General features: G+C 41.2%; 1 protein-coding gene across 13 annotated transcripts in view; it reads left to right on the forward strand.

Moving 5' to 3' along the window:
* Positions 1–15,394, forward strand: part of ESRRG (estrogen related receptor gamma) — a 408,226-nt gene that overhangs the window by 237,742 nt on the left and 155,090 nt on the right. The window contains exon 1 of one of the 13 annotated variants that reach the window (XM_074817902.1): positions 3,004–3,242. The exons of 11 other annotated variants lie outside the window; for them this stretch is intronic. In XM_074817902.1, coding sequence (XP_074674003.1) covers positions 3,187–3,242 — 56 coding nt within the window. In that variant the 5' untranslated portion in view covers positions 3,004–3,186. Of the gene's footprint in view, positions 1–3,003; positions 3,323–15,394 lie in introns of those variants that run through there. One more of the 13 variants, XM_074817909.1, reaches the window with a different exon arrangement.

Below are 15,394 nucleotides of genomic sequence, written 5' to 3' on the forward strand. Positions count from 1 at the left end.
AGAAAAGCTTGAGAAAATGAAGCTATGCTTTGCCCCAGTGTATTTGCTGCTGTGATTTCTTTCTTATTTTTCCCTTCCCCAAACTGATGGGTAACTGTGAAACCCAAGTTCAGGAATGTAGTTGGAATTCCAGGCCCCAGTCTGGTAGAGGTGACACTTTCAGTCCCAGGGGAAGAAGCCAACTGCTTTGTTTATCAACATGCAAAGTACAGCACTGTATTTCTGGTTCTCCAAGAAGCAGCACTGGCAGGGAAGAGAGCCGCTTGCTTGGATAAAAGATGGTTGATAGAAAGGTAGTGATGGCTAATAGGGGGAGAGGAAAAATGTGTAATTTGGGGGTGTAGAAGGAGGGTGGGGGATGACAGGCCAACAAAGTAGCAGGAAACTACACGAACATGAAAAGGAGGGCTTACAGGAAGACAGACTATGACAGGAGACCATCATGTTTCAGCGCTTGAATATAAATATACAATCTTAGGAGATAATGAAGGGAAAGTAGAAATCAAGCTAACCTGTGCTTTGGGAAGTTTCAAAATGGATTAGCTGTCATATTTTAAGGAGGGTGTATTCCAGGGAACTTAATACAGAAAAGTGACCTTATCAAATTACTCATGTATAGGGATTCAGCATGGGTGGTTTTTAAATAAAGAAAACACATACACATGAAAAGATTTGAAGGCATTTTAACATAAAAATATTGAAAAATAGCAATTTTGGGTATAAGTCTATGAACAGACTCTCAGAGAGACACTCAGTACAGTGTATTTGTATTTTCCTGTTTTACCAATGTAAACATGTAAATCGGTTTGTAGGAACTGTATTTTAGGTTTATGTAGTAATACATATACCTATACATAAAGACATCATATTCAAGTTCTGGTTTGATTCCAAAATCCACATTTATCAAATGGTTACTTAAAGAGGATGTCTCAATACAGTAACATGATTAAATGCCTCTCACTTTAAGATTTGATAAAAAATGATTTTTTTTGTCTCTGATGTTTCTACGGAGTACTTGGATTTTACTCTACGTTTCAGAGCTTTTTAATTCACTGCTCACAAGCAAATTTACATCTTAATTATAGAGTTCACATTTAACAATATAGACAGCATAATGCTACTGGTAATTAAGCTTTTAGTACCTGCTTTTATACAGTAGTCTGAGCTGTAGTTTTGCTGTGAGAGTTCCAATTCCTAAACTTCCATGTATTTACACCAGGTTTGTAGGAAGCAGGCCCAGTCTTTCACATAAGGTTAAATATATAACACTGGAGTCTCTCTGCTGTAAACATGTACAACCACGTCTATTGAACTTACATATTTTGGAATTGCGTTCTGTTGTTGTATTTATTTGGTAAAATGCTGTGAAACAGACTTGGAGAGGGCATTTGCGTTCCCATCTGTTAATGTTATTAATGCATTCTGGGGGCGTGCACTGATCTGTTTGGATCTAAAAGATTGTCATTTACATCATGTTAGGGCTCCAGCCACAAAAGATTTTGTAAGAGTTGAGCTGAATTATAAAAAATTACGGTCTTTTCAGTGGTGTGGTGTGGGTTTTTTTTTTTTTTTTCCTAGAAATAGCCTGCATCTGTTTTCACTGGTAGGGGCTGAAACACTTTGAACCTGGAAAATAAGTATGGTGTCTTATTTGTAATGTTAAGTAAAAATAGTAGCTTTTGAGAGAAAAAAACGCACCCCCAATTCATTACTGATCCTTTCAAAACGGGGCGTGTGCGTGTGTTTCAGTGCAAACAGTGTCTCTAAATTTGAGTACGGTCATTTTCTTGGAACAAGTTTAATCAGGGATGTTTCATACAACAGAGATGAGCAACTCTGAGCTGGCTCTAAGCAGTGGTTTGTTGGAATGGGGCTTTGTGATGTTTATGCCAGCATAAACATCAGGCAGGGCTATGTGTTTATTTCCCTTTCAGTTTGGTAAAATTTACTTTACAAAAACCCAAACTCCGAAACAGAGTGGAGGTTTATGGACGCTCCCAGATTTACTAATGCAGACCTACTACAGTACAGTCCTTGTCTTGTTAAAATGAGGTAGGTTGAGCTAGTCCACTATAATCCCTCCTCAGTTAGAAAAGAAATTGATTAGTTCAGGAGCTTTTCTTTCTCTTTATTATATCTAAACATACACATCTAAACATGTAAATATTTGCACAGGGGCATACACCTTAAATATACCCGTGTTACAGATGTAGCTGAGCTGTGTATGAACACATATACCTGTATATGCTCCCCGTGGCACCCACGCTGTTAGGGAATGGATTTGAGTGCTCGTCTTGGTAGCAATGTCCTTTTTTAGGAAATACGAAATGAGGCTTTTAATTTTAAAATATATAATTATATATGCATATAAATTTTTATGTATTTATATTTATTTACATCTATTACACATAATAAAATCCAGCCCACCCGCCCGCCTCCCTCCCCCCCCAGCAACTCGGACGACAATGAAAAGTTGAGTTACCCAGAAGCTTCGGCAGGCTGCCCTTGGTGTTACTATATTTTTTTTTTTCCCCGGCGCCGAGCAGTTCCAAAGGTTAGGGCGGCGGCAGCAGCGGTCCGGAGAGGCCGCCGAGAGCCGAGCCCGGCCCCGGCCGCCACAGCCCAACGCCCCGGCCGGCAGCGGCAGCGCCAACTGCGTCCTTCGCCACCTTCACCGGCAGCCTGCCGCGGTACCTGCCGAACTGCGCGGGAACTTCGAGCCGGCCTCCCCGGGGCGGGGCGGGGAAGGGAGGGGAGGGGAGGGGAGGGGAGGGGAGGGGAGGGGAGGTCGGGCAGCTCCCGGCGGCCGGCGGCGCGGACATCTCTGCGAGCTCTGCCCCCGCCGCCGCCGCCGCCGCCGCCGCCGCCGCCGCCTGAGGCCGCTCCCCCGTCCCCACCCCTCTACCTGCCGCCCCGGCGCCCCCGGCGCCTGATTGGCCGCGGCCCCACCAATCGGCCGCCCCCCCGGGCCGGGGGGACTGCATATGTAAAGCCCTACTTCATATTCATGAGCTCCGAGCGGGGCTTTAAGTCCTTGATTAGGCGCGCGGGCGAGCTTTTGGTCCCCACTGGCCGTGCCTGCCGCCGCCGCCGCGCCCGGGGAGCACTCCTGCCAAGTGCGCCGCGCTCGGCCACGGAAACTTTGCTTTACCGCGGGGGCGCACGAAGAATGGTCGCCGGGCGCACATGGATTCGGTAGAACTTTGCCTGCCGGAGCCGCTCTCCCTGCACTACGAGGAAGAGTAGGTACCGCTCCCCGCCCCCACCCCACCACCGCCGCCGCCTGCCCCAAAACATGACAGGCGCCTAGACGCCGCTGCAGGTAACGCTGGGCCGGGGCCGCGGGCGTCAGCCGTCGCGGGCGCGTCGGGCCCGGCCCGGCCCGGCCCGGGGCACTGCGCGGCGGCTGCGCGCCGGGAGGCGGTGGGGGGGGCGCGGACGGGAGGCGCCCGGCAGCGGAGCCCTCCGCGTCGGCGAGGAGCGGGGCTGTCGGCGGGCCAGCGCCCGGCCCCACCGCCGCCGCCGCTTGCCCCGGCGCTCGCCGTCTGACAGGTGCGCCGGCTCCCCTGTCAGCGCCGGGGCGGCGGGAGGGAGGGAGGAAGCCCGCCCGCCGCTGGGGCGACGCTTGGGAGCGGGCGGCCGCCGCGCTGCCCTGAGGTAACGGCCGCCGGGCGCCGCTCCGGCCGGGCAGCGGGAGCCACCGGGCGGGTGTTTTGTACTTTTGGAGGCGTCCGCGCCGCACGGCGTGGCCCGCTGCCCTTGCTTTTCCCTACAAAAGGCAGCGAAATACTTTTTAACGAGCCGCAGTTCTGGGCTGGCACTTAGTCGCTACCTGGCGGAGCGTCTCCGGCGAAAAGCGTGGCGCCCAAACAAAACCAGGCGGGCTGGGGCTCGCGAGTGGCTCCTGAACTTGCTTTCAGCCCGCAGCCGGGATTAAATATTCGTATATCACGGGAGCTGTCACCGATTCATTTTTCTTTATGTCGAGCCACTTACGTAGCCGTGCCTCCGTACTGGGCTGAGGGTGACAGTAACACCGAAGAAAACCCCCACGCTAAGAGCCAGCATCGCCCCAGACGCAGGCAGTGGAGAGGCTGTATTGAGAGGTGACAGTGTATTATAGGTAGATGCCCACTAGCTGTCCTTACTGTCTGCATATTGCATTGCTATTTGTAATTAAGCCAGAGATGAAAAGTGAATTGCGGTGGTCGCGTGTGGGTGAAATAATGCGGGAAGTAACAGATAGCCTGGCTCGCAGGAATACCATTGGGGAAGGGGAGGCAGGGAGAAACCCACTCTAATATTCCGGGATAAATAAAAGAAAATAAATAGACGTAGGATGCTTTCTCAGATGTGGTTTATAGGTCAGTGCACTGTGAGCTGCTGTATAGTGTGAGATAGCTTCGTAAATGTAAGAATGCAGTTTCCACAGCTTTTACTAAGTGACACGTTTTTTATAAAATATGTGAAAAGACGGTAAGTTTTTTGGGTTTGTTTTTTTGGGGGGTGGATGCTCCCCCCCCCCCCCCCCCCCCCAAGAGCTTTCTTGAATTTACCTTCTCGCAGCTAATTTGAATGATTAGTTTAGATAAGCCTCTTAGAGTAGATGCGTTTAAATGAAATCGGGGCACATGTCTTTTTGGCTCTGGTGCAAGATTCAAACTAATTTTTTTCTTTCTCTTTGGCTCAATTAAAAGTCATCTTAAAACACTCCCAATGTATTGTCCTAGTGTAGGGTTTGAGGCATGTGTGGTTGAGTGGACACAGAGAAATAACTAACATTCAGAAACATATCTGCTTCTGTGTCTCAATTAAGAAACCTCAGAGTTTTACACGTTATTAATATTCATAGTAATTATGGTTTGACTATATATTGTAATGTGAGTATGCACGTACAAGCATAAAAACATACAAAATAAATATAGTAGTTTTTGCAGTTCTTAATGTTATGGATGAGGGCAGAAAAGATTTGATCTAAAAATTGTCCGAACATTTTAGGAGTGCACAGACATCTGTCTGACCGTCACTAGGTATGCTTTGATTTTAAGGCAGAGCATGTTAAAGAATGCAATAACTTAAAGCCAGCTGCAACCTTGGCTTTTTGCTTTTTCAGCAATAACAATAACACTAATAATTACTAATAGTTAATAAGCTAACAGATGCAATAAATATATCTGCTCATTTTGACGTATGTGTCAGTTTAATCATTCTAAATGAATCGGTGCGTTCATAACGTGAAATCTCCTTCAACCTCTGATTAAAATGTAACGTTGACTAAAGGATTATAGAACGGGCTTAATTTTACTGACTGTTTTAACAGTTGTCACAGCTGTTGGAAGAAGGAAAGGCAATTGAAACACTCCAAAAAAGCGAGGCGGGGAGGGAGAGCGGGACTAGTTTAGGAAATTTAAACATGATCTCTGAATGCCAAACATAGAAAACTGAGGAGATTTGTAACTCCAGAAAGCTTCTGTGCCCTATGTACGTTTGCCCTTTGTGGCTCACTTGTGTTTCATTAATTTGAACCCTCAGCAGTTTCCCTACTTTCCCCATTTAAAACTGTGCAACAGCGTTTAAACATGAAACAAGTTCAGCTGTTGCAGCGTGTGTAGATTTTCATCTTAGAGTGCAACAGATAAAATACAGATGACAAGAAATAAAGACTGTGTAGAATGGCTATAACATTTAAAAAGCGGACGTAGGTGTCACATCACGTGAATACTTCAGTGCAGTGATGGTCAGTATACATATTTTATATTTTTCTAATCGTTCTCATGTTGCAATGTGGGAATAGTCTGTGGAGTTACCCTGCGAGTCTGTCTGGGTTATGTTTGTGTACGGGTGAATGTGTGTGTGTGTATTCACATGCATCAGCACGTAAATATATATATATTTATGTGTATATGTGCCCTCCTGCAAGGGGATTATATGCTAAACATAAAAGAGTTTATGTCAGTTTCACCGTTCTTTAAAATATTTTGGCATAGCTTCTAATTCCTGAAGAATTTTTTAGAAGTGTCTTTCATTTGTAAAGGGAGGAAAGGGGTGGACTGCAGAATGCTCCTTTGTGAAGTGGGAAGCAGCACTTGATTCCACTCCACGGTTTCTCCAGGCTGTGGAGATCTTTAACCTCATGCATTTGTCTTATTAGATAGCTATTTACAGTTGTTATGAAGAAACAAAGCCCAAAGGTAATATTAAAGTCGGAAGTCTCCCGGCCTCCGTACACGCACCCAGTGGGTAAGGTGGCGCGCAGCTCCGTGTTGTGAAGCCAGCCCCCAGGTGTGGGTGAGTGAACAGCCCCTGCCTGTGTTCTCCCCTTGGGCAGCAGGCAGGCCTTGCTCCCTTCTTCCTTCTCTGTTTCCGGTCGTAGGTCTTTGCTTTTTTGGTTTTGATGGACTGCTGGCAAGTTTTTAAATCCTGCAGAAACTATAAAGGGTTTGTGCTGAAATGCCCATCTGACAGCCTTTCATTTACTGGGGTTTGTCCCTCTTTCAGTAATGGTTGCTCATTTTCATGTGTTTATGGTTGTGCTCTTTTATTTACTGAGCCTGGTGCGTTGCAGCGGTAATTAACCCGTGTTATTAGCAAAGCCCTTGTGGATATCCATTAATTCTCTTGAATGGCTGATCATTTTTTCTGTACTTTTTTCCCCCCGTTTTTTCCTAAAGCATGCTGTCCTTTTTCTAACAGTCCTTAAGCTTTAATATTTTCTACAAATTTCTTTCTAAACCAAGGCAGGTAGAAGGGCACCATCCCCATAGTTCCATAATAAAGAATAACTATTGTCTTAGCAAACTGTTTTCAGAGATGCTAATGGGAAGGAAAACAACTGGGAGAATCTGTAGGGAACAATTTATTTAATTATTATTTTTCAAAACACATGCTTAATGATAAGAAAAGAGATAAGAATTTCCTTAGCCTTTTTTTTTTTTTTTTTTGTGTAGCTGCATTAGCTGTTTTGAATATTTTAGCGTTCATATTTTAATCAGATTTCAACTTAGTTAATAGCACTTTGGGCATTTAAAAAATATTGAGCCAGCAGAAAAATACTTGTGCTTGCACTGCTGAGAAAAGATAAGGGCCGCCTCATTAGCCAACCCTACTTTTGCAATTAATTTCAAATACATGGTGCTATTCATCAAATACAGAAGGTAACTTGTCTATGATAATATTTAACAATACTTGAAACCTACTTTGCTTAGAGTAGCTAAAAAGTATGATAAGTCTATTCTCACAGATTATGTCAGTCCATATGCTATGCTGCTATTTCTGTATGTTACAGAGCAAAATTATGATAGAAAAATTACAGTATAAAAATATGAATTATGTATAAGTGACATGATTATTCATTTTACGGAATGTTTTTAGAGGACTGACCCTTCACCTACAGGGAGGTTGCCTGCACCCCTGTGGAAGTGTAAGTAGGAATGAAAAAGACACTTATTTGAACCTTTCAAGGAAGTACCTCAAATAATTATTTTTTGCTTAAGTGAAATGCATAGGATAAGTAGGGAAAAAAAAAAAAGGGAGGAACTCTTGCTTCTATTAAAGCTTAAAGTAGCCCCTGTCTATAAGATAAGCTTTGCTATGAATTCTTCTTCATAGCACATTCATGGAGAGAAGAAACAATAAAATGTTGATCCGTTACAAGTGCATATGAGCCTCACGCTACCAAGCTCTCTAGAGGAAATCTGTGATTATGCCGGGCCAGTTTGTTCAGTTTTTATCTCTTTTACATCCACTGGCCTTGTATTAAATTGTCATTGTCCTAAAGCACATGAGAGAGAAATGAATTGCATTTCTCGACATGATCTGACAGTGAAATATTTAGCCTCTCTGTCTCCAATCATACTCATATGTATGTTTGATAGTGCAGGGATGACACCAACAGTCGCTGCAGCTTGACATTCCACTTATTACATGTTCTTTTACATTTTGTGTATCCTCTTTTATACTTGAGTTAGGTAATCATATGTGCATACGGTCATATCTGTAGAAGCACACGTGTGGTTTTGTTTTATATATTTGCATTTTATGTGGAAATCCTCTGTCTATGCATAGCAAGTTTTGAGTTCAAATACATACATATATATCTCTACGCACGTGCGTGTGTTCCAGGTATATAGTGTATACCTTATGTGATTTGTGCAATGTACATCTATTGTGTGTTTGCACACAGACATGTATACAGTAAGTATGTGCAGAGCTACATAACTTCCCTCTGTGCAGCTGCTTGTCAAAAACCTGCTGCTTTTATATGTTTGTTTATTCCTTATCCATGAGGAGAGAGCTGGCCAGCAACGTAGATAAAGTATTTGCACCTGATTTTATATTAGATTCTCCATAGAACCTGGCATTTTCTGTATTTGTACTTTTTTGTACAGTTTTGCTTTTAAAAGAAAATGCTGTATTTTTTTAAATAAAAATTTCCTCTTCCAAATAATTTACATGACTAATATTTATTCATATTCCTGTAAGTTTTGGCTCTCAATCAGAGAACTGTTTTTTCAGCTACATGTGTCCTTGGATACACAGTTACGTTTACACCTAAAGAATATAATTATTTTTAGGGGGGGGAAGCCTCCCACATATGGTTGTTAATATAAATCATGATGTCCTCAGACAAAAGTATAAAATACACATTCCATTTTAAAGGTCCTTAGTCCTCACCAAAAATCCTATAGTTTTTTGTTATGGTTTGCTTGTCCAGAAGTAAAATTACTGTGAAACATTAAAGAAAAATATTAAACTGAGTTATGTACTGCTATTTCAGATAGTATTACTTAATTATTTTTAAAGGATTTTGGTTTGTCTTTTCAGTAGCACTTTGGAGAGTAACTTCGATAGATATGATAGACTATTGCTTTTTGACATGTATATCTCGTGAAACAATTTATGTATTTGCTATGTTACAGAAGCTTTAAATCTCTTGGGTTTGTTTACATAATGCTTGTAATGTTTTTCAATTAATTTGTATTTCCTTCAAACAAAGAAGGGCTTTTCTCTTTGCTATTCCTTAATATAGCAGGTTTGCATTAAAGGGGATCTTGCCTAATTTCCTCTTTAAGGAGCAGAGCTTTTTAATGAGAGCATCATTTCCCACTACTTTTAAAATTGAAATTTTTTTTTTTTTTTTTTTTTGCTTCAGCTTTCTAGACTTTCTAGGAAAAATCTCTGTTAACATCCTAATGAAAGTTAGAGCGATATAGGTATTTTTACGGAGTGTAAGACAAGCGTATGTTACTCTTCTTTACTGCTGAATATCTAATCCTTACCATGGGTCACCTCTCTGAACCTGTATGAAATCTAGATGGAATTTTCTGACTTAGATCAAAATAATTTACAAGGCAAACTAAAAAATACTATTAGAAATATAAATTCATATTTTTCATGACACTAGCACAGAACATTAAGCATGAAATTGGAGAAGGGTCTCCATATACTGCAGAAAGTTAGTATATCGGGGTGTATGATATAGAGGTTCCTTGTCCTCGGTCTAATCAAGCCATTTATATTATCTTTGTACAGAATTGTGCACATTTATTTATATGATAACCTACTGAAATATGATGAGTTACCTCTATGCATGTGAGAATAGTATAAATATATCCTTTTATCATAAATTGAAAATTATATTCCCTTTCCCTGACTAAAACCGCTTTGCAGATTTGAGCTGCAGTCTTTATGTGGGAGGAGGGCAGATTTTGTTAAAGGGTTGTGTTCTGAAACCAAACTTCTAAGATAAAGTGATTTGAGGTTTTTTAGGTTATTATTCCATAGGTTAGTGTGGATGTCTCTTACTCCTCTGTATCCTTCCATGTTGCTATAAGTGAAAGAAACCGCACATCTCCTTTTCATCATTTTGATTGGAACTACATACCATATGTAATGTGTTTTGGCAGCACTTACCTAGCCAAAGAAAACAAATTAATATTAGCCATGCTGAGGGGTGTCAGAAGTATCACAGATGTGTCGATTTAGCTTTGCTCCATCACACACTCTTTCCTTAAACAACTGGTCAAGCTGTCGCAAAATGTAGTGTTGTCTACAGTGAGATTCTAATAGGTGTGATCAGAGATTGATGGCTTCGGCAAGTTAGAATGAGAAGATGATGTGGAGTTCCTGTTGCTTGTTTTGAATGGCCTCAGAAAAAACCCAAACAAAAACAAAAAAAAAGGAAAAAATGAAAAAAAAAAAAAATTACAAGCCAGCCCACTCCCTGTGTCTTCCCCCCCCCCCCCCATCTCCAGCTAGATATTAAACAATTTAAAGTCCTGCAGATACAGAGGTACTGGCAAGTGTAATGAAAAGGTCTATCTAAAATGTAGTGCTAACTTTTTCCTGATCATTTCTGAAATTCCTTCCAATATAAAGGTGCCAGGACCGGTGGGGAGATGACGAGGTGGCTTGTTTTATTCAGTCCATCCTTATCCGTGATATTGCTGCTCTTTCTCCCCTTTCCCCATGTTTCTGGGTTTGCTTCTAGAGGTATTTTTGGAAGAAACACTTTTTTCATCTCACACATGAATGTTTTTAAGGAAATACAAGATGGAAAAATCTAATAAAGAAAAATAGTTAACAAAATGGTGAAATCATACTCCTTTATGTACTCTTTAGGTATGCTCTTGGTATAGCCAGTTACTGGCAGTTTGTATAATTCTCCATGTATTGAAAATGCAACAGAGAGAAAGGATCAAGCAATTTTCTGTGTATTCTTCATTTACTTTTTAATTTTTTTTTCTGTCTTCAAATTGGCTGTGGGATTTGGTTTCTGTCTTTTTGGAGGATGAATGCCAGTGTCCTTTTATGTTTAAGTTGGTATTTTCTTGCTTAGATGGACTGTGATATGCTCAGTTGACAAGTATTAATGCTAAAATAGTTTTCAGAGGAATTAATTTCAGAAAGTCTGTGAGGTTTTCTTTAGCATAATTATTTTTTTTAAAAAAGGGAGAAAAAACGTCTTGTAAAAATAAAAGCTAAATCTGTTGTGCCATCTTAGAAACAAACAGATTTAGAGTGTGTTTCTGAAAGTGAATGCACATGGATTGCTAGCAAAATTATCTTCAGAGAATGGCAAAATTCTTATAGGAAAAAGTGGATGATTTCCCCCCCCCCCCCCCCCCCCCCCCCATCGTGGTAGTTTAATGTTCCATGAATGCAAGATTTCGTCTGCTAAATTATATTCACTTTTCCAGCAGTGAAAGAATTCCCTGGCAGTGTTCTCATAGCAGCCGTTAACGTAGTGGGACAGATCAGATGTTTTGAAGTGGCATGAAATGCCGTGTCTTTAACCAACTGTTCCCGTGAGCGTTGAAGGGGTGAGAATCGGATTCCCAATAACTGAGTAAAGCTCACGAGCACCCCATCGCTCTTCTCACAGGAGCTGCTCGGGCCCAGTTGGTGCTGGGTGATATTTAAAGAGCTGAGCAGCCACTGTCGGTGGCTGACATCAGTATGAATGACACCTGTCCCATCAATCACCAGGCCGTGGTGTCACAGATGGAGAAACAACAATCGGCTGAATTACCCGGCACTGCACACTTGGCTTAATTCAGCTCATTGTTCTCCCACAAATCTAGAGGATGGCTCGGTCTGTGCCGGGAGTCCAGACAGAAGCACAAGATGGGCTCAGGTGGTGGCACGTGCCTGCCCTTTGCTGCTCCATCAGAGGTATTCAGCAAAAGGCTGTCAGTGGGTGGGGGTGGTGGGAAGGAGGGGATCCATGCAGGGACTGAAGCTTCAGCTTCTGAAGAAGGCTGTAATTAATCAAGAGCTGAAACTCAGGATTTCTCCCGGCCTTCCAGAACTTTTCATTTAGCTAGCCGAAAGCGCCCAGTGCACAGCCCGGTTAACGTTTAACTCTTCAAATACTACGTTGTGGCTGTCGTTCCGAGAGGAATGAAGGGAGCTTTCGAACACATTTCCTATGGCTATGCAGTGAGCAAAATCTTCAGAGCTGTGGCCCTTCTTGAAGTGGTAGATCTTTTATTATTATTCAGTAGTTAGTACTGAAAAGTCAGTATCTGACACACTGAATGAAAAGGAGAGTTGCTGAGAGGCTTATTAGGGGGGGAGTGTTGTTTTTTGTTTTTGTGGTGGGTCTTTTAATCTCAGTGCCAGACAAAAGTTGGATCATGAGAAATCATGGTCTTGTTCCAGACAAAAACAGTAAAGGCACTTAAATGCTTTCAGACACTGTAACCATTTTCCCTTCCTTTCTTTCTTTTTTTCTCATCCCTTGCAAATCAGACAGTTCCTAGAGGACAGGAGAATAAAATAAACAGAAAAGCAAATAGAAATTATTTCTCTGCTCTTCAGTCCTCTGTCAGGTATACTTTGACTACATTTGAATCCTAGTGCTTCCATGCGCTTTTCCAAGTAGCACCATGTAAATGTAAGTGATCATTCTTACTTCAGAAAATTTTTCTCTTTTTTTTTCGCACCCCTCCTTTTCTTTTTTCTCCTCACATCGCTTTTGTGTTATGTGCTATAGAGTGGCTGTATTTTTGTTGTCAGCTAATTCACTGCTGCTTGTTTTTGTTACAGCTGATGTCACGCAGAAAACCTGTAGCATGCCAGAAACAGGCTACAATGTATTGAAGACGCAGCTTATGTTTGATTGTGTGTAAATACAGTTAGTTAGTTGGGTTTATCTGATAGCCTGGCAGAAAGAGAGAGGAGCAGTACAAACTGTTTTCAGTAACTGTGCTGTTCATACACCTGATAAGATTGAGAGTGCTTTCGAACTACTGATATGCTTTGAATAAGAAAAGAATAATCACATCCATTGGCACCGGCTTATCAGGAATGAAGTAAAATGCCAGCACTTTTACATTAGCAAAAGTAAATGTTTTAGACACTTTGGGCCTTTTTTCCATTTAAATTAAATAGCAGGGTGCTTTTGAGTGTTCTGTAATGAATGGAAGGATTTATTACCTTGACAAAATTACAGGTGAATATGTTGAGAGAGGAGTCCTCGGCAACAATAACAGCTCTTTTGATAAGTGGCTACATCTATTCATGCTTTTGGTCCAGAAATTCAGTAATTTTATCCTCTCTCACTCTATGAAGTGCAGTGGCTAACTTAGAGTGTGCAGTTCTTCATAGTGTAACATACTCGAACATTTTGTAATATACTGACAACACATTTGAAATTCAGCACGTAACACGGCTGTTCATGAAATAATGCTTGATCATTTACTAGTATGTCCTCTGCCTTCAGTTGCTGTGTATTTTTGTGTTTGAAAAAGAATATATCTCAGAGCCTTTGCTGGGAAAGCAAGGTATGATTCATCATTAGCTTACCCCAGCAGGCACGAAGCATGCTCGGATGCACTATTATCTTCTCAAAGTTCATGGATTTTTATTTCTGTATCTTTTAATTTTTTTTTTTTTTTTTATTTTGAGGTTCTTTTTCTTTCACGTGCCTACAATTAATTTTGGGATATTCAGATTTGATGAATGATAGTGCAAGAGCAGATTTGATTGATTTTGGATTATTATTGATTACTGTCAATGAGATCACTGTGACACTCTGAAATCAATGGTATGTGATTAAACCACTGTTCTATACATTAGGCAGCAGTGGGAATTTAGGAACTGAATGTTCACAAGCTATAAATTGAGAAAATGTTCAGATTTAAATAGTCCTTTGTTTGGCATTTACTCACCAAAATATGTTTCTTGGGAAAGTTAGTTTTCCCAAGTGCAGGCTTTCAGTAAAAGAAAGGTCATTGATTTAAGGTTTATTAAATTTTAGCTAAAAACAACTGGCTCCATTTGGGTGTAAAATAATTTAAGTACTTACTGCAGGCAACCTTCATGCTTTAGAGCTGTTGCTCAAAGGTTTCATTCTTCTATGAAGATGTCAACTGTAAATATAAAAATGCATCACTGAAAATGTAATGGTTTAAAGATTCAAACTGAAATAAAAATTCCTGCCTGGGGAAAGCACTATAATCAAAATAAAGTGGTCTTAACTTTTTTTTCTGTGGAGGCCATACTTGAAAAGAGTGCTTGAAGGCAGCAGGTAGTGAGGTTGGTAGGGAATGCCAATTTTCATTTATTTATTTATTTATTCTCCCCCTCAGATGATGATAGTGTACCTTTGGAATCGGCAATACACTTCAGCCCCTAATACTAGACAATATGTAAGCTGCTGCCGCTTCTGAAATATGGTATCCTGGCATTTAAGTCAACTTTATAATCTGGCAAAAACCCCACCTGGCAATATTAAAATCCACCTTCTGAAGCACTTCTATTTCTGAAAGCTTTTTATATCCTTTTATATCTTTTTAGCATATATTAAATGTCTTAGGAGCAGTGGCCTGGATGTACACTTGATGGATGACTGGGGCGGGGCTTCTCCCCCCCCCCCCCCCCCCCTTTTTTTTTTTTTTTCTAATTTTTTAAAAATGTGTGATACTTGCATATTAGGTCATGCTGGAACAGGAACACTGCAGATGCACCTGTTTGACAGAATTACTGGGGGGGGTTTGTACCATTGTTAGATAAGTTACAAGAGATTTTTCAAGGTATGAAGGACAGCCTGCTGCCAGGCTCTTGCATCTGTCTTAAGGAATCTTTTGCTTTTGCTGGTAGTGCCCTGATTCAAAACTAAATGGAAAGAATGCCATTCATTTTAGTAGATTTTGGATCAGTCTCTATAATTAATTTTAAAAAAAAGGAATGATTTGGTAGTATTTTAAAAGAAATCAATGAAGAAATGGAGCCTGTGTCCAAGGATTCACTGCCAGGAAGTGACATTTGCACCAGTATAGAGTTGCCTAAGGGAGTGTGACCAGGAAATACTAAGATTACCCCATAATATTTTCTGCGTGAGCTTAAAAGCAGTGTTGGCATTATGCCAATATCTTCAGTCCTGTGTTGACTAAAGAGGAAGTAGAAATGCTTCAGGTGGAGATGGTAAGACAAAGTGAGACTGACCCCTTTTTTCTTGGTTTTACATTTGTATTGAAAGAGAGGTTGAAATGCTGAATTTACGTGAGGATTGAGTGATCTTGGTTTGTTTCTGCTGATGAATTTTGGATGAGAAGTTGTAACATGGAATACATATATCTGCGTGGTGTGTATTATCTTCCTATATAGGCAGAAACACCTTGGTGTTCCTATGCAGAATTAAAAAGTCACAAAGGATGGTCACGGTCATTCAGCACGTCTTTCACCATGAGATGCAAAATAAATTTTAATAGATGGAGAATTGCCTTGACTGGCCTCCCACCAACATTTTATTTATGAAGAGGTTCATATAGTGTTTAAGAGATATAGGAACTGGCTCTTGGACAGAGAGCATTTTTCTGCTTTCTCTTTTGTAGAAAGAAATAGGCCAAGATGGCATAACAGGATAAAGGAGCCATAGAGAGTTCATTCT

This window comes from Strix aluco, chromosome 3 (assembly GCF_031877795.1).
Source record: "Strix aluco isolate bStrAlu1 chromosome 3, bStrAlu1.hap1, whole genome shotgun sequence".
NCBI lineage: Eukaryota > Metazoa > Chordata > Aves > Strigiformes > Strigidae > Strix > Strix aluco.